At 45.2% G+C, this 19,916-nt stretch overlaps 1 protein-coding gene across 1 annotated transcript in view; it reads right to left on the bottom strand.

Annotated features, from left to right (window-relative positions):
- The window catches only part of ATAD3A (ATPase family AAA domain containing 3A), a 446,196-nt gene extending 427,615 nt beyond the window's left edge, over window positions 1-18,581 (bottom strand). Inside the window, exon 1 of the mRNA XM_078642408.1 lies at window positions 18,252-18,581. Within this exon, the coding sequence (XP_078498534.1) occupies window positions 18,252-18,450 (199 nt within the window). The 5' untranslated portion in view covers window positions 18,451-18,581. The remainder of the gene's footprint in view (window positions 1-18,251) is intronic.
- Window positions 18,582-19,916: the final 1,335 nt, after the last annotated feature.

Raw genomic sequence — 19,916 nt, 5'->3', positions numbered from 1 at the left:
ACCCTATCCCGACGTCAGGCTGAGCGTGACCCTGGCGACGTGCCACTGGTAGCACCACCAATGCAGTCAAGTAGTACAACAAGTTCAACAAAACCTACAGCTCCCATATTTTCTCCCCAGAGGGGGACTCCATCCAGCTCGACTCCCTCAAGTAGGGTTGCTGAAATAATTGCACAACCCAGTAGATGTCTGCAAGGCTCATCCACCACTGCTTCATCTGGCATTGGCAGTATCATCTCGTGCGCCAAAACCAGAGGTTTCAAGTCCCCAGTTTGGAACTTTTTTTAGTGTCCATGCAAAGTATGATAACATAGCCGTTTGTTGCATTTGTAAGACTAGCGTTAGCCGTGGTAAGACTGGTACCAACTATGGAACCGGAGGCCAGATAGGTCATCTTGAAAGAAGGCACGCTGTCGAATGGTTTGCGCACCTAGCAAACATCAAGGGAAAGCAATCCCAAAGGGCAAGTGGCCAAAATATACCCATACTAGGTGTTTCATCTGAAGATGACGGGGAGGTAGAAGCGTCAGACATGTGTCCGGTTGCACCCAGTACCCCTGGCAGCACCACACCCTCCGGAACACATAGGAGGCACACTGAGAGTCTGGGAGACACACCAATGCGGAAAATGTCAACACTGATCAGAAGTGGGTCGAAGAAGGCATCAGCATCATCCAGTAAATTTGTCCAGCACACCATTTCAGCCATGTTCTCCTCAGATGTGCAATTTCAACGCAACCACCCAAATGTACGCCTGTATAACACTAAGCTGGCTAAAATGCTAGCGGTGGACCTTCTCCCTTTTTCGTTTGTCGAAGGTGTGGGTTTCCTTGAACTCGTGGCAACACTGGCCCCTAAATGGAAGGTTCCTAGCCGGTTCTATTTTGCCAGGGTTGCTGTTCCAGCACTATATAAAGAGGTGCTTGAGTTGGTTGGGGCTGCTTTGCAGAAGAGTGCTGTTCACACTATACACCTGACAACCGACATGTGGACCAGTTGCCAAGCCCTTGATTACATGTGCATCACTGCACACTGGGTCTCTTTTTCAGGGGTTACAAAACAGATAAATGCAGGTGGTGACTTGGTCGAGATTTTTAAGGGTGCTCGTAAACATGCAACATTAGCCATGTTTGGCATGGAGAAAAGTCATACTGCAGCCAACATTTTGGATGACTTTAACAAAAAGGTCTCGCAATGGCTGCCCCCAAGAAAATGCAAGGTTGGTTATGTTTCTACTGATAATGGCAGCAATGTAGTTAGGGCCATGGAGGACGGTTTCTATTTCAGAGTGCCGTGTTTGGCGCACTGTATGAACCTTGTTGTGCAAAAGTTCTTGAAAAAAGAACTTGCAGTCGACAAAATACTGACCATCTGCAGAAGAATATGCACACATTTTAACCATTCGTTTAAGGCCCGGAAGGAGCTGAGGCGCAAGCAAAATGAACGTAGTATGCCAGTGAAAGCACTTATCCAGGAGGTGGCAACACGTTGGAACTCAACCTTCTACATGCTTGAGCGTCTGCATGAGCTGTTTCCAGTACTCAATGAGTATTTCTACAACCTGGGTGGTGATACGACAGAAATGATGCTAGCGGTGGAGCAATGGCAGCTAGTTAAAAGCCTGACAGACATGCTTCGTCCTTTTGAGGTCTTCACGCGTGACGTCAGCAGGGAGGACTGTTCTTTGAGCAAAGCTATCCCATTGTTGCTGAAGCTCGAGCACCAAGTCAAGGTGGTGTCTTCACAATTAAAAGATGCTGGAAAGAATGAAGCATATGAGTTGGCGCAGAGATTATTACAACGCCTAGTTAGCAATAAACGGCTTGTAAATATCAAGAAACAACAGCACTACATCTGTGCTACTATTCTGGATCCACGTTACAAAAAGCCATTGTTTGGCAAAGTAATAATTCCTTTTGAAACATCAGATGTTACAGAGTACAAAGGTTGGCTGGCTCAGTCAGCCATTCGTTTTGAAAGAGAGCGGAAGGAAACTGTACGAGAAGACAGTACTACTAGTGAATCAGCAGGCCATCAGGCGTCCCAAAAAAGCACTTCTGCATCTGAGCCTCTGGCAGAAGTGAGTGACTTTTCCACTAAGCCGTTAACCACACCAGCAACCGTATCATCTGCACCAGGCCCAGGCGATATGTCTGAAGCGGATTGGCTAAGTGAGCTAGGGTTTCCTTGTCCCAGAAAGGACACAGAAGTGCAAAGTACAGGAATGCGGGAGGACATTCTTTCAATGGTGCAGGCCTATCTGGATGACTCCACAGCGGTCAATATGACTGAGGACCCATTGGCGTATTGGCATGGGAAAAGAAAAATATGGCGAGAGCTCACCAACCTGGCTATCAATTACTTGTCTTGCCCACTCGCAAGCGTGTCTTCAGAACGTGTTTTTAGTTTTGCTGGTGGCATTGTGACTTGCAAAAGGTCCCGCCTCTTGCCCGCAAATGTGAAGCGGCTCACCGTGATAAAGATGAACCAGCACTTCATACCACCAGATTACAAAGTATGAGAATGCACGCAGGAAGAAGAGGACACCGACCTACCTGAGGAAAGTTCTCCTCAGTTACCAGAAGTACAACCGAGTGATGAATTAGCAGAGTATGAGGACGAGTTCTGCTTCCCTGACAGCGAGTTCTGAAAATGAGTCAATGACTCATTAACTGTAAATTTAGTCCTCCTTATTCACTTTTATTCCTGTGTGTCTGTCTTTCTTTGTTTAGCAAGTGCTTCATCACATTCACAACAAAACTGTAATCACCCCATCACAAGCAACAACAAGCCCATCAGCAGAACTGTCTTGATTTTGATGCCGCAGCATTCCTCATGTTCACAACAGTTAGTTGACAAGAACTCAGTCCTGGTCGTCTATCCTCCTCCTCCACTCATCCTATCCATTTCCCGTAATGCTGATGCCTGGATTCTGCACAATGAAGAAACTTACGTTGAGTCCCCTAAAGAGGAACTGGAAGTAGTGAGTCCTCATTTAAATACATTTTGCTAAGTGTGACTTTTTTTCCCCGATTTGCATTTTTGGCTGTTTGGGGGTGTCAAACTTGTTTGCGCTTGGGTTTACGGGTCTTGGCTGGGCCATTGCTGGCAAAGTCTATTAAGGGATGAAATTGGCAAGTTGTGGCCCTGCTGCAGAACGCTTTAGGACTCTGTGAATTCCAGTTTGAGCCAGCCCTCAAACACAAATTACAGGTAAGATAAGCGTTTGCATGGGAGGTAGTATAATGGAGTGTTCGGAGAGGCGAGAGAGTGACAGTGGTACTAGTAGTAAAGTCCTAGGGCTCTTGAATTAACAAACTCTGTGACAGGCATTTACTTTGGAAAACATTTGGCCTATTGCACGTGAACGTTTAGGCGTTATTATTGCTCGCTTGCCTGTCTTAGGGGTGCTGTCTGTGGGGCTTCTAGGTTTTTGTGGTGTGTGAGCACCGCTGCCACATTTCTAATGTTGATTGCTTTTGTTTTGCAGAAAATCCACGCCGGGAAACTCCAGTTGTGGCCCTGCTGCAGAACGCTTTAGGACTCTGTGAATTCCAGGTGGAGCCAGCTCTCAAACACAAATTACAGGTAAGATAAGCGTTTGGATGGGAGGTAGTATAATGGAGTGTTCGGAGAGGCGAGAGAGTGACAGTGGTACTAGTAGTAAAGTCCTAGGGCTCTTGAATTAACAAACTCTGTGACAGGCATTTACTTTGGAAAACATTTGGCCTATTGCACGTGAACGTTTAGGCATTATTATTGCTCGCTTGCCTGTCTTAGGGGTGCTGTCTGTGGGGCTTCTAAGTTTTTGTGGTGTGTGAGCACCGCTGCCACATTTCTAATGTTGATTGCTTTTGTTTTGCAGAAAATCCACGCCGGGAAACTCCAGTTGTGGCCCTGCTGCAGAACGCTTTAGGACTCTGTGAATTCCAGGTGGAGCCAGCTCTCAAACACAAATTACAGGTAAGATAAGCGTTTGGATGGGAGGTAGTATAATGGACTGTTCGGAGAGGCGAGAGAGTGACAGTGGTACTAGTAGTAAAGTCCTAGGGCTCTTGAATTAACAAACTCTGTGACAGGCATTTACTTTGGAAAACATTTGGCCTATTGCACGTGAACCAACACGATGACAGTGTTCAGTTAAATGAACTTACTGCAAAACCACCACCCACCAAGCTCAAAAGTAGTAAAAAAACAGGTATGCTCAGATAAAGTTTGAAAAAGTATATTTATATCCCTAACAAAATAATCTCCCGCAAGACCCTCCCTAACCCCAACAAATAAATAGTCCTTCAAAAGTCCCCAAAAAATCCAACTCCCAATTCCCACCCCCCAAAAGTCTCTAAAAAAGGGGCAAGGGACACTCTAGGGATGCAAGGTGTTGAGTTTGGCCTCCAGGGCATCATGCCTTAGGGCCAGGGCATCATACTTCTCCTGGAGGGTGGCGTGATCTAAGCGGAGGCCCTCCACCACATTCTGATACTCGTTCCATTTTTGGACCTCCGCCTCTAGGTCGGACACTCTGCGGAGTGCACGGCGCAAGCGAGCCTTAACAGTACTGTGAGGTACAGCCTTTGCTGCTCGGCGGTGGCGTCTTCCAGCACGGCTCCGGTTCGCTGGAGCACTGCGCTTACCGGCAGAACATGGGGTCACGGAGGAGGATGTAGATGTTAGATTTGATGCACTGGAGTGCGTGTCGTCCCCCTCCAGTTCCACCAGCTGCCGATATTCGGCAACAGTTGCTTCCAGCCACCGTTGCCGGGCCAGTACAGCCAGCATACTCCTCGTCGGTTTTGAGGTTTTAGTATTGCCAACTATATGAAGAAAGAAAGACATAATATGTAACCAATGCTCTTTAAGAATATGATTAACACAAAATAATTCAGCAGGAAGTTGTGTCACAGTACAACTAGCAACTAGCCAGCGCAGTACAAAACTATTCAGGCCAGTATCATGGGCATCCGCAGGGAGGGGCAAGGGGGGGCGCTTGAATCACCATTTCCCTTCCCACAACTCACTTGTATCCTTGGTTTGATGCTCTTTCATATGAAAGAGATCTGGCAGAAGCCCAGGCGATATGTCGGTTTCCCTCCCTCTCTCTCTCTCTGTCTCCCTCTTTAGGTCTCCCTGTGTCTCCCTCTACCTCGCTGTCTCTCTCTCTCTGTCTCCCTCCCTCACCCTCCCTCTGGCTCCCTCCCTCTCTCTCTCTCCTTCTGTCTTCCTCTCTCTCTGTCTCTGCCTCTATCTGTCTGTCGGTCCCAGCCTGCTGTAATTACCATATTGTAATTTGTCACTGGGCCACCACTGGATACACATCATATCCTATCTAAGAGTCAGATAGTACCATGATCCAGCTTACCTGTACTCGCCACCGCCACTGTCTCCTTCCTCATAGTCTGTACTTCTTGGTCCGACTCCTCTAGCGCCGCCTCCTCCCCAGATTGATCCTCGGACTCAGAGTCAATGATCACCACCACATCCGAGCTGGCCCCGCCACCAGATGTTCCACCTACAAAGTAGATTTAAGAATGTTAGATTACACCACTCACTAGTATTTGGTCTATGAATGAAAAAATGTGAAAACAACAGAAAAATTAATTGACTGTCTACTCTAGTCTAAAGTAAAAATGTCCCTCCTTCCAGGGAAGGCTGTTGTCTTGCTTCACTTTTTTGTCACAATTGTTGAATGCTTGCTTAATTTTAACACACACCATTTTTCTCTGAACAGACAGAAACTGGACTTCTAAGGACAAGAGCAACATCAACTTCAAACCAGGTGAAAGCTCGGCTCGACCACAAGAAATGTGTTCCATTACTCATCAACTCAGCACCAAGCACTTTTCCATTTCCAACTAACTTTATTTTAATATATGTGTTTACTTAAACTTTTAATAAAGCTTTTAAACTTGAATAGACTCTGTGGTTTTTGGTCCTCCAGACTAGAGTGACTGAGCGAAAGGTTTTGCAATTTTTGCAAGGAGGAGTCTGTGCCGCTGACACTACCAGGTTTATACAGTGTGCCAAACACGCCACTCTGAAATATTATTACTCTGGTCTTTGGTGTCCATAGTTCGGTTTGTGGAGAATTGTCCCTGCAACAGTAGGATTATTGATTTTGCTCCTATCTAAACACTATTTCGAAACAATTAAATTAGGAACGCTTGGACAACAATAGGTCCTCTATATTTAAATGAAAACTTACTGGGGCCAGCAAAGGAGCACTCGCCGCCCTGGCCTGCATCCTCCTCCTTTGGAGCACTGCATCCGATTTTTCGGTCCGCTTGCCCCTGGGCGGACCTGACGTACAACATGAAAGAATGAACAGAAAGCATTGATGATTGCTGCTTGCCGATGTCCTTGTCAACCAAATCAAACATTTAGAAAGAACAAGAACCAACTATTTCATCCAAAATGAGGGCTACAAAGGAAGGACTGCACCTGAGCCTCTACTCTAGGGGCAGATTTACAAGCCCCTTGCAGCTCTTTTGCTCCATTCTTGCGTCAATTTTGTGACGCAGCGCCACAACAAGAAAGGCGCCATGGTGTGGCGTATATTAACAACGTTACGCATATGGGAGATGCATCCCATTCTAAAGCCCTGCGCCATTAGGGAGCGTTCCAGCGTAAGGGAGGGCGTTCCTGCGCAGGAACGCATGCTAAAAGTGGCTATGGGGGAATATATAAAATTTCAATCAGTCATTTAGGACAATGATGCGTCACTGAAACCCTGCGCCTGCATGAAGCAGACTTACGGCTTGACGCAGCATTGCTGGAGCTGCGCCATCGTTGCAACGCAACTCCATCAATGAGCCGCCTTTACGGCACCGATGCGTAACGCTTCGGTGACGTTTTGGGACCATGGTGTGCCGCATTGTAAATACGGCGCACCATGGGTGGTGCTGGCATGCCGCACACTTTGCAGGGATGCACAGGTAATTGCTAATCTGACACTTAGGGGCATACTTACGAGTTCTGAGCTGGACACCTCCAGATGTGCACCAGAACAAATGCGTAACGCAAAACTAACCTTGCGTCACGGCAGATGCGCCGCAATTACAATGCGGCAAACCCTGGCGCAAGGTTAGGCAGATGCGTGACGCATCTCGTGATGAAAGAGAGGCGCATCCCTAGAGTCGCGTCGCAGGCGCGATGCAACTATAGCAATGCTCAGGGCTGCCCAATACTCAACATACCGCATCAGTCCTTACACCTGCTTCAAGCAAGCAGGCATAAAGAATTGACGTAGCAGCGTCGCGGAAGTGCCTGCGTTAAATCTTGTAGATTTCACGCAGGCACTTTTGCGAGGCGCACAGCTGCCTGACCGCCACCCCCCCCCCCCCCCCCCCTGCGTGGGAACGCACCCATTGTGGCGCAGGCCCAGGCCTTAACGTGGCGCATCTCCTTAGATGCATCACGTTGTACATGACTCGCAGGGATGCGCCACGTTTACGTCGCTGTGCGTCAGGTAAGGCAGCGTAAACGTGGCACAAGGGGCTTGTAAATCTGCCCCTTTGTGTCTAGCATTACGCAGTTCTGTGAAATACACTCATACATTACTCAGCCCAATTAAATGAACACAAAATAGAAAACAAATAAGCAGTGGCACCGCCACAGAGAAGGAGAACAGTGCACCTGAAATGCACAGAAGATTTTGAAATATTAATTTACCTCTGTTATCAATGTAATCAGCAGCATTATTGCTCTTTGTAAAAAAGTTAAAGCAAACATTTGCAATATAACACAGTCACACAGAGCAGGAGAAAAAACAGAGTAGTGAGTGATGAAAAAATTGCTACTACTACTCACCAAGCCCGGGGACCTCCACTCCCAGCACGTCTAGCAGGTCGCGCTCTCGGTCCAGGATATCGGTCCAGCGGTGGGTTACTTGATTGTAGGTGCGCTGGACCCCCGTGATCTTAAAAAGGGCCCGGCACACCTGCCCCCACCGCTTCCGTCGCTCCTGGCTGTTGGTGTAACCAGCAGCGATCCTGCCGCCTGCCGCGATGGTCCTGGGGAGACGGCGCTGCACATAAAAAACGAGTGCGCCCACCTCCTCAGGGCTGAAGATCTCCCGGGGCACCACCATTTCCGCCCTCAAGCGGCCACACGGGAGCCGGGCACGGGCTGCGGTGCCCGTCTTGGGCAGCTTGACAGCTGTCTTCACCATGTTCTAGGCAGGTGTTAGTAGTAAGGAGACAAAATGAAAAAGAATAAGAGTAGGGAAGAAGGAAATAAAAGTTTCAAAAAGTAGTTGAAAAGTAAACAAAAGTAGCCTAAAACACAAAAACATAGACCTAGAAAAATAGAGGGATAGAAAATAAGTTAAATAGATCAAAAAAATATTAAAACAAGCAAAGGATGGCTGAGATATACAGAGGATAGAAACACCATGCCCAGACACATAGGAATGAATGAAAAACAAGATGGCGGCCCGATCACGTGCGCGTAAGTAAGTTCGCACGCGATTTCTCTCGCGAACTCGTGCGAACTTGCATTCGCAATGCGCTCATTGCGCGAGATTACACATAGCGGGCGGAAACGGAAATACGTCACGCAAACAAAATGGCGGCGCCCATACTCAACCGTGGGGTAACTCGCACGAGTTTGCGGCTTCCACGGTCGAGTTCGCACGACGCCACGCCTCGCGAATAGGGCGAAATTACCGAAAAACGAGTTTTGCAAAAGCAAAACCAACGAGCAGGTGCAAAAGTTCGAGCTCATCATTTGTAACCATTTTACCTGTAGTGCTTCCTGAAGGGGCCCTCCAGAATCCGGTTGCCTACTTGCAACTATTGTGTGACCCTGCTCTGACAGTCACAGAATAGTTACAAGTATGCCATTGCATCCTGTTATTGCAACAAAAAGGAAAGGGAGCAGACAAGCAGGTGCCAGCCTTCATTAATGTCAGTTGGGGCAGGGCAGGTGTTGTTGTTTGCAAAACTTAGTGCAGGTGTGCTTGGCTTTGCCACAATAATGTACACTCACTAGTCAATCAGAGGGTGCTGTGATGACACCGAGAGTGGCATGGGTGTACCAGCCAGAGGGTGGCATGGGTGAACCACAGTGCCAGTGTTGACAGAGGATGGCAGTGCTTTGCTTTGCCCCAATAATGTACACTGGTGAACCAGAGGGTGCTGTGATGACACAGAGGGTGACATGGGTGAGCCAGAGGGTGGCATGGGTGACCAACGAGAGTGCCAGTGGTGACAGAGGGTGGCAGTGATGAAGAAAGCCTTGCAAACAGGCTGGGCACGTAGAAACAACAAGTTCGCAAAACTGGCGACCCGACAAGTAAGTTCGCAATTTGCGAAATTGTACAAAACCCTCGCGAACTTGCAGAAACCCGTGCGAACACACACCCCCCAAAAAAATACGCGAATCCGCGAGAATTCGCGGATTTTCGCAATCCGCAAATACGCAAATACGCGGATTGCGAATCCGCAAAATCCGCCCATGCTTAATACAGACACTCCCAGATAATTTGGTCTAAGGTATTAACTAAAGTTTTGAGGGCAGCAAATGACAACGTGTTCCCCAATACTTGGGTGACCTCCATTATATTGCCAATTTTTAAAAAGGGACAACGTGAGGACCTGGGGTGTTACAGACCCATTTCCCTACTTGACTCTGCCATCAAAATCTTAGGCAGAGTCTTATTGTCTAAACTTAGTGGAAATTTGGAGGTCTGAGGGGGGGCTTTCAAATATACAGTATGGGTTCAGAGAGAAACAAGGTACTCTGGACCAATGTTCGAATTTGCACCTGTTAATCGCCAAATACGCGGTGGCCGGGGAGGGATCTCTTTATCTGGCTTTCATGGACCTCTCCTCGGCCTTCGACTTGGTAAACAGGTCCAAATTGTGGTCAATCCTTTTTGAGATGGGGATAGATCCTTCCTTGGTCACATTCATGGCCTCTTTGCACCAGGAGCTATTTGCCAAGGTAAGGGTCACAAATGAGGGGAGGTGTACGGACTCTTTTAGGTCGGAGAAAGGGGTCCGCCAAGGGTGCATCCTGGCCCCCCTCCTTTTCACCATTTACATAAATGGGTTGGGAAAACATCTAGAGGAGGGGTGGTAGACGTCCCGTGTGTGGGAGGACTGCAGGTCCCGGCCCTCCTATACGCGGACGACGCTGTACTGATTGCACGCACAGGTATTGGCCTACAGACATTATTGGATCGTTTTGGTTCCTTCATGGAAAATCTTGGCTTGAGAGTAAACGCCAAAAAATCCCATTCCATGATAGTGGGTAAACAGAGAGGAAAGCTTAGATCCAAAAGCTTCACATGCAACGGCGAGGTGGTCTCCAGGGTCCCGGTCTTCCCTTACCTGGGGGTCCTTTTTGACGAAAGGGGGTCCTGGGCCCCCCAGATAAAGGCGAAGAGTCTATCCTTGGCCGGTTCGACATCTGCACTGTTGGGTTTTACAAAAAGGTTGGGGGCCAGGCCGATGGAAGCGCTTTTAAAGGTCTATAATACCAAGTGTATTCCCATTGCCACCTATGGGGCCGCCTTGTGGGGCTACGCTACCCATGATAAAATCCAAAGGGTAGAAAATGGGATAATCAGACTATTGCTCTCAGTCCCCAAATCCACCCCTACCTTTTCTATCCACGAGGAAGTGGGTTTGCCTTACATCGCAGATAAGTTGAACCTGGCACCCCTCTTATTCTGGGCAAAGACATGGCTTAATTCAGAGTTAACTTTGAACCATCTTATTCTGGAGGATGTCATTTCTTTGGACCATGCCATGAAAATACCGTGGCTGAAGTACTTAAAAAACACATTTTCTGTTCTAGGTAGACCGGACCTTTTTTTATCTCCATCTAACATCAGGAGAGAAGATGTAAAATGGATTAAGGCCCATTTTCTAGAGAGGGCGCGTCTTAACAGAGAGGAGAAGGAAATAATGAAACCATCTGTAAGAGCACACTCTATGTTAATTACTACTCCCGCCTTGGAACCATACCTGAAATTTGTTACAAGACCCCTTCATAGATTTTTATTAGCAAGATTCAGGTTTAACTTGATTCACTTTTCCTTAGGTTGTTACCCATCATGGGCTAATCCAGAAGATGCCCCTCCCTGTGAGTGTGATAATTTTTCAAAACAAGATACCATGCATTTTATGATGTTTAGTGGGTTTTATTGTGCCGCTAGGAAAAAACATCTGTTACCTGTTTTGAGGGAGGCTGGCTTCATACAAGTCAGACCCGCATTAATTTACCTCCAGATGTTGGGCAATATTTACATTACTTTTAGCGTTGCCAGTTTTCTAGCGGTAGCTTTTAGAATTAGGAACAAACGTGTACCACTGAACACCTTATTGTAAACATGGTATCGTTTTAACAGTTTTTTAATTTTATGTGACAAATACGATGCAGAACAGTCTAAGCATGACCTGCACTGATTTTGTACATAAATGAATTGTTGATTTTAATGTATATGTATTGTATGTGCCTTTTATGATTTTTTAAAAATCGAATAAAGTGTACTTTGACTGACTGATTTAGAATGAAGAGATGTGTATTGTAAGCTAATCATAAATGACTAAGAACTAATTTGATGAAATGCACTCAGTAAGATTCAAAACTCGTATTATGTCTTTGAGAATATACAAAACAGAATGGAATTTAAATCTTGAATAAAGAATAACACAAGGAGCCCAGATGATGACTGTCATGTAATGAAAAAACTGCTGCTATCAGATTACGAAGTATGTAGTAGTTGCATTCTGGATGGATCAGAAAGAAGCACTTGAGGGGAAGGGATAGCCAGTAACTAAGAGGGGGGGGTTTAAAAACAAAACACAGGAAAGACCCAAAGTGTGACCACAAATAAGCTAGGTTTTTGTTAGAAGTATGAGTTGGCATAACCATTGAGGCACTTTGTTCAGTATTACTTTGAGACATGATGTCCAACACTGTAAATGAAAACACCAAGAAAAGATACTGACAAGAAGATTTAGCACTAGCACCAGGTTGAACATATAAGTGGAGATGGTAACATGAGTGTTAGCATGTAAAAGGTGATATGGCAAAAAAAAAAAAAAAAAATAGGAGTTCTGTCCTGAACCATCTGGATCTCACTGAAATCTCATAGAAGATGTTTTACATAGATATCATGGGCAACTGAACATTTTAAGGCACACACCAGCTGCATGGCTATAAGGACTGTTTATTAAAAATAAGAGGTCTGAAGTCAAAATAATGGAAAGTGTCACCATTGGTAAAATTACAAAATTCCTGAAATAAACTTTAAGGGACAAGGTTATCCCATAGTTACAGTGAGTGACAATGGAGTGTCAATCGTTTCTTTGGCAGTGTAAGCATATGTTAGCCAATTTCTGATAATGTCAAAATTACAGTATAGCTTTATTATTAATAAGATAATACATTACTAGGGCATGAAGAGGTTGATAATGGACTGCATAAAGAGAGTTAAATTGTAGCAACAATAACTTAAACAAGTGCTTTCGATCCATGCACCTTTGGCGTAGGTGTGTGTAAAAGGTATAGGGCCTGATTACGAGTCTTGCAACCACCAGACTAGAGCAGGCGGTCCACCGTCAGATGTATTACGAATGTTAAAGTCTTAACGGTGGTGGACCGATGGCTGCGCCAGGGAACAGTCGTTCCCTGGCAGTGGCGCAACTGCACCACAACGCAATGTGCTGAGTGGATTCTGGCGCAGACCCGCTCTGAATATTACGAGATCGTTCACCGCCAGCATTTCATGGTGGGAGCCCTGGCATGAAAAGGCTGGCAGTGGAGGAACAAAGGGGGCCTTACAGGGCCCCCATTCCCCCTGCCATGGGGATACATTCAGGGGGCACAACATTGCGGTGTCCGTTTTCCAAGCATTGCCATGGGAAAGGCAAAGGACTGCCAACCGTATCAGGAGTTGAACGCATGTAACAAGTTCAACTCAGTGGTCCTTGAGTGGGTTTCGCGCAGCGGAGCCGGTGTTGAGCTGGCGCAGTTGCGCCAAACTCATTATCAGGCCCATAGAGATTTAGGAAGGGGAATGACTGATGATAGTCACTTGGACCCCTTTTGGGTGACGAATTACAAGCATACATTTGGTATCTATAAACCTCTTCCCATTCTTTCACCAGGAGAAATCAATTTTTAATTAGAAGAGGAAGGGTTTGCGACTCCAAGTTAAATTTAGAGTGGTTGTCAATAGTAGAGTACATAAACTAACCTCAAGAACACAAAGGGGCTGTTTGAAAATCAAAACAAAAGTACTGATCATATCAAGGGTGAAGCAAAGAGACTGCATTTTGCCTCTGAATGCGTGTGGTTGTATCAGTCAGTACACCAAGCCAGAAAGCAAAGTGACGCAAATTATTTGGAAGTCCAAGTGATTCAAATACCATTTACAAATGAGGCAACAATAAAGAATGGAAAGTTTTTCTATATCGGCGAGATTACCCAGGAGACATAGAGCCACTGTTTTGTGATACACATTTTTTTGAAGGAATACTGCAAAGAAGGCTATTTAAATGTGTGGTCAAGGAGAAGTTTAATAACACTTTAAAATATGTATGAATGACATTCAAGATAAAAGGTGAGGTGAATAAAATGATGGGAACTAAAAAGAAGACAGCTGGAACACTACATACAGTTGAGAGGATCCTCTAACATGGTAGTGTGTCAGAAAGACAAGAGTATGTACTAAAATTAAACATGCTTGGCTCGTAGATTGTTTTTAAATTCTTGTGAATTTATCTTCTAGCCAATCTTTCATTAAGGTTGTATTTATGTTTTTTTATGTGAGAATTGATATATTCAAGTAAGTAAAGATTTGTGGGTTATGCTTTTGCACATCATTAATGTAGCAGAGGGTAAAGAATCCAAGCATTCAGTATTCTAATAACATAGTTCTTGGAATGTAGACTACATAGTATGAAAGACTGTTACAACAATCTGAAGTTCAACATCTCAAACTCTTTCTGTAAATACACTACCCACTTAGTCGAACATTTAGAATCACCTTCATCAGAGGACCAGTGAACAGCTCTTGAAATCCTCTGTGTACTACTTCAAAGATCCTGAAACGCCTTTAAATTGGCTTTAAAGGCGACTTCATTCTCTGGGTCTGTTTTTTTGTCAGGATATTAACACAACCGTAAAATAGATTTAACACCACATACACGAGTGTTGCTGCAAAATCCCAAGCACTAACTGAACAAGCATTGACATAGCCAATAGGTCTCGCTTTTGGGACCTTATAAGTATTTAGTTTTGCAGCACAATAAACTTGGTGCAACAATATCAGCTGTTGCATGGCTAAACGTTGTACCTTATAAGCGTTTAGCCATGCAATGATTGATGTTGTTGCACCAAAGATATTGTGCTGCATAACTAAATACTTATAAGGTCCCAAAAGTAAGACCTATTGGCAATGCCAATGCAAGTTCTCTAAGTCCCCCTAATGCTGGACCCCTGTTGCACTAAATGAAATATGTTGTGTTTGGGTGACTTGAGTTTGAGATCACAGGCGTTTTGAATCCAGTTAGTATTCGTATGGTAGGGCCCAATTTGTTTATGGATCAGTAAACAGGGACCCTATCTTGCCTGTGGGAACAAGCAGAGGAATGTGGAGAAAGCAAGAGCAGGCAGTGTTGGCGAGGTTCTTCAACAAACATCCGTTCTTTGTGGTCTCGCCGTGCTGAATTAAGTGATGGGCATGTTTTTTTCCATAAAGTGTCTTACCATTGTTCCACTGATAAGGAACTCTGTGCATTCTCATGGAAGTGACCTGCCAAAACGCTTCGGTTGTTAGGGTTACCGACCATCGGATGGCAAGAACACATTAGTTACCAAACACTTCTACGTTCAGTATTCTTTGTCTGAGTTAGTGCATTAAATGTCCTCTCCATGGTAATCAATTGTTGATCACAAGCAGTGATCGAAGTCATGGGAATTGTTCAGCAGAGAAAGTCGATAAGTGGGCGGCGGAGGAGGCTCACTTTCTGCGCCTTCTTATTTTCTTTGTCAGAAACATTATTTTTTCAGAGGCACGTAATACAGATGTAATTTGCAAGAGATATTTGAAACTAGCCAGTCCAATCTCAATGAGCTGTCAATACTGAGAGGCTTGGGCCAGAAGCAGTCAGTGTTTATGGCGCACCGAGAGATCAGGGTTTAAAATCAATAAATGCTCTTCTCTGTGATGCCAGTGCTACACTCATTTAGCAAGTGTTGTTTGTACAGGTTTCGCAGGTGCTGGCATAAGTCACAAAAGGGACATTTAAACGAGTGTCAACTAAATTCGCTTTGAATGCCTATCAGCCATTTTCCCTATCAGGCATTTTGTATATTTTATCACCATGTGCAGAACAGGAAATTTTGAAGGAGTATCAGGTGTTGTGCTAAAAAAAAAATGAAGAACGGTGCCCATGTAGAGAAAAGATTTATGACTGCATTAAAAGCGCCCTCTGGAACAGGGAAAGTAAACAATAACATGGTCGGAGTTACACGGCGCGTGCTGAAATGAAGGCATGCGTGCTGAGCTCAGCTCCTTAAATTTAAAATGTAAGCGGCGCTGTTCATATATAAAGGTGCACAGCCATGCTGTGTGTTAAAGTGCAGCGTTCACCTCTACTGCTCCTTACATTTTAATTGAAAGCCGGGCAGTGTAGAACAATAGCAGTGAAAGTGGCCCGCATGGCAAATCAATTAAAACAAGCCCAGGAGTTCCGCCGTGAAAGTGCATCGCAATGCACTTGGTAGAGAAAAGATTTACGGCTGCATTAAAAGCGCCCTTGGAAACAGGGGAAGGAAACAATAACATGGTCGGAGTTACAAGGCGCATGCTGAAATTTAGGCATGTGTGCTGCTGTTAAAAAAACAAGCATTGGCCGCGCGAGCGGCTAGGAGAGGCGATCGGTGGTGGGGGGAGGAGCGGGAGTTGTGTGCGCGCGACAGTGAACCTGATCGCGATCAGGCGCTGAAAGCTGGCGTCTGCGTGCGCGCGCATGTAACCGCTTGCTGGTGGCCATCAAAAGTCTCTGGTGGCACTGTTAAAACCCACTCACTAAATGTCTCGCCAGACCAACGCACGCGCTGGCTCTAGCGAGACCTAAAAAGCAAGCAATCAATCGATGCCGAGCATATGTTCCACAGTTGGGTTTCACGAGCTACGCTTAAACTCCAGGCAGGGGTTTGGGTATTCCCTGCACAGTTCCAAAGCTCCTGATAGAAAGATAACAAATCAAAGCCAGCGGCTCTAGTGCTGCGACCAACAGGTCAATGATTTGTTTGTAGAATGATGCAATCTTTGGCAAAAAAAATCCTCTTCCCGCCGGTGACAGTCATGTGGTATCACAGCACCCTGCTTCATGCTTACAGATTTAATATGAGTAATGTACTGTTTGCCACATTGTCATGCACCCGAACAAGGTGAACAGAAGAACCCCTCAAAAAGGAAATAATGTTTTCTTTCAAGATTTCATTTTATACATGGAATGCGTCTCAGTTAATTGACAGGTCATACGTCACAAAAATGCCTTAAAGGAGTGTACTTGGGTGTAAGCAGGCATTCTTGTGCTCATTTTATTAGAGTGGTGCGTGCCTGGTGAATTCAGCACTGAATATTTCCTTTGTGAAATCAACTTAAGGAGGGGTGGGGAGGCAGCTGCGTGTAAATGTTGTTAAACTAGCTTATGTTCTGCATTTTGAGATTCAAGGTTTTTCAATACAACGTCATCTCAAATACAATCAAGGGCTTCATTGTCTTTTATAATATATTTACTAGGGACTGGACCGTAACATTCTGATAATAAACAGTTGGGAAGAGTTGCCTGGAAGCTTTCTGTGTCTGCTACCTCATGGCACCATGTAGTGGCCCGAGTACGTGGTTGAGGGGATTGAGGAGTCACATCCCATTGTATTATTTAGTACATGCCTTCGCTTCTTCTACATGGCTTTTTTTTAAAACAAATAATAGACCGCAAGGGGCATGTTATCAGCGTTTTGCTAGTTTAACTGTGCCCCTTATGGAGGGCCATCTGGGGAACGTGAACTAAAAGCAGTTAAGAGACAACTTCTTACATAGAAAGATGCTCTTGGTAACGACACACACCCACTAAACCTAAATTACCAGGGTCTGCTATCATCGCAGGGGATCCGAAACCGTCAGTGTGTCACAAGGAACAGAGTAAATATAAAGTACCTACTGGAGGTGTCTCATAGATGCAAGAACACTTTCTCAAGGTCATTTAGGACACGAGTGAAATTTTACTTGGAAGATAAAAGCCATGCCATTATTGACTAAGGAATTCCTGAATTTAAATTGCCTAGCACGCATTTCACCACTGTTAATTCACTACTCTTCTATATGATTTCTGTTTGTTTCGATACCCACTGCAGGCAAGAGTTACTGCACAACAGGCCATCGAGCACACATACAATTCTTAGCTCGGCTTCAGACGTTGGCTGTAATGCAACATAATGAGGCTGCTAATTTAAGATCACGCCAAGAGCCTCCATTAGTCAAATATATTCATTTGTCAACAATCCAACCATCTCCATTGATGCCAATCATCTATCTATGAATTGACGCAAACAGTGCCACTTTGGGCTGCAAGGGAACCCACTCGAGTCTCCATATTCGGCTGATTGAAGACACTAAACAATCAAATCGGTCTGCCCTTTACCTATCGCTTACACAAAGCTTCCCCCTTCGCCACCCGCCACCCCTACCCCTGTCCCCTCACCGACTTTGACACTTCCCATAACAGTTATACAGAGTATGCCATTTGGGAGACTGAAATTGACAAATGGTGAAGATAATTTCAGACTTTAACACCATTCAAATGAGGGTGAGTTAGCCTCCATTGCACTCATTTGGCATTTCTCCAGCCCACAAAACACAAACCTAAGGCCCTCTCGTTATCTTGTGTAAAAATCCCTAAAGACTAGTATCCGTATCTTGTTATTTATACTGAGCTAACATTATGGAAATATACATCTCGCCCAGGATAGATCAGACACCACTGAAAAACCGTTCCACGTAACTGCACTACACCTGAAACCATGCCTCCAAAGTACAGCTGAAATCCTAGGTCTATCTCCCATTCCGCGGTGACGACAGCATTGCTGTCAAGATGCTCTACGAATGACACCGCCAGACAGTCAATCTTAATCAAGACAACTTGGTATATAATATAGGGCTTTCTGAGACGTAATGAGGGAAAGCCCAATAACACAACAGGTCGAGTTCTGGCCATCCCCTTACTCACGGCTCTGGTCCAGCTCCCGTGCCGCCTTGGCTGCCCGTTCTAGGCCGGTGGGGTCGAAGTGGCTCCACTTGTCCTTGGTTTTGCCCCCTGAGCCCCCAGCGTCCCCTCCCTCACCGGGACCGGGAGGTGGTGGGGGTGCTCCAGGTGGAGGCGGGAGCGGCTCAGACGGGGGCTTGCTCACTCCAAAGAGCCACGACATGTTGAGTTTTACGGTGTATGAAGATAAGAAGCCGGGTACAAGTGCAACTGCTTGATACACATGTGAGGCACAGGGAGACCAGTTACACTTGCGTCAGAAGAGAAAGAAAGAAAAGCGCATGCGCCATATCAGAAACACCCTGTTACCAGCCTTCCTGAAGTGAAACTGCGCATACGTGGAATGATACACACTACTTTTGCACGTCACTATGAAAATAACTACGCATGCGTTCACCACGAGCTACGCCATCGACCCCATGGTCTGATCTCCCATTGGCTAGGACTGACCCACTGTCAACCAGTAAGCGATGTCTTGTAGTTGCCATGTTATAGTCAGTCTGCTCCTTTCTGTTTGATTGCTGTTTTGACCCTTTCAATTTAACCGAGGCAATGGTGCCTGACCTAAACATGGCCGACGTCAAACTGCAACGTGCTGTCAATGACAGACAGCGTGCTCTTGCAGCGACTTGGCAAATCATATATGCTAATATACCTCATTCCGACGGGAGACTCCCGGTTGTGTTCAACCAAAAAATGGCTTACTTTTCGCTTTCTCCGGCCTGAAATCGCCTCTTCTATTAACAGAAGTCATGTCAACGGGAGAAAAGACATTCTCCCTGTTATTATTTTTTGAATTCTCCCTATTATTATTATTTTTTTTATTTGGACTCAAACATAGCTGCCAAGTTTTCAGATTACTAATGTGTGACATTTCCATGGGTTTTGTCTGTAACATTTTTACAGCCATTTGTGTGACACTTTGAGTGGTACTCATCTTTTACTGTGTATAAATAATACAATTAGTGACATGCACCATAGTCAAAGTACTTCCTCAGTGCAAAGGTGGGATTTAATAACACCATAAATAGACAAGTCACTATTAACTACTGTGAAAACCAGGATTAAATTCTGTCTCTGTCTGGTTACACACACCTAGACATCTCCAGAGACAGAATTAACCAATTTACGTTTCGCATTATAAAATAGTGCATTTCCCAACATTACGTCAACTTGCATTAATCTTTTATTTAAGGTGTGTGCATTATTTTATGTCGTTACCTTAAGGTTAAAAACCAGAGACAGAATTATTATGTTCTTTTTAACCACATCTTTCATGCACACGCCCTCACTTTATGATACTGTCTCCATCCCACTAAGTTTAGAGCTCTAATGCTGGACTCACAGGCTCTAATCTAGTTTAATCCTAGTTACACTGCCATCAGTGTCACTTGGAAGTTTCAGTAGCATCTGTCAGGGTTGATTAGCGTTTTTAAAGTGTGCGCTCAGCCGCCAGCATTGGACTACAATACAGGTACCCCACACACATAAAAAGAGAGAGCACAGAGAGGCAAACCAAATATTAAAAAGCACAGATTCTAAACAAACAGATCTTTCTGGACTCTTCAATGACGTTATCAGTTCCTTTAATAGTTCCTCAAACCACAGATGCGTAATATAATGCAGGCG

Source organism: Lissotriton helveticus, chromosome 5_1, assembly GCF_964261635.1.
Source record: "Lissotriton helveticus chromosome 5_1, aLisHel1.1, whole genome shotgun sequence".
Classification (NCBI taxonomy): domain Eukaryota; kingdom Metazoa; phylum Chordata; class Amphibia; order Caudata; family Salamandridae; genus Lissotriton; species Lissotriton helveticus.
Note: the sequence above shows the minus strand (reverse complement) of the source record. Positions and strands in the feature narration are given on the sequence as shown.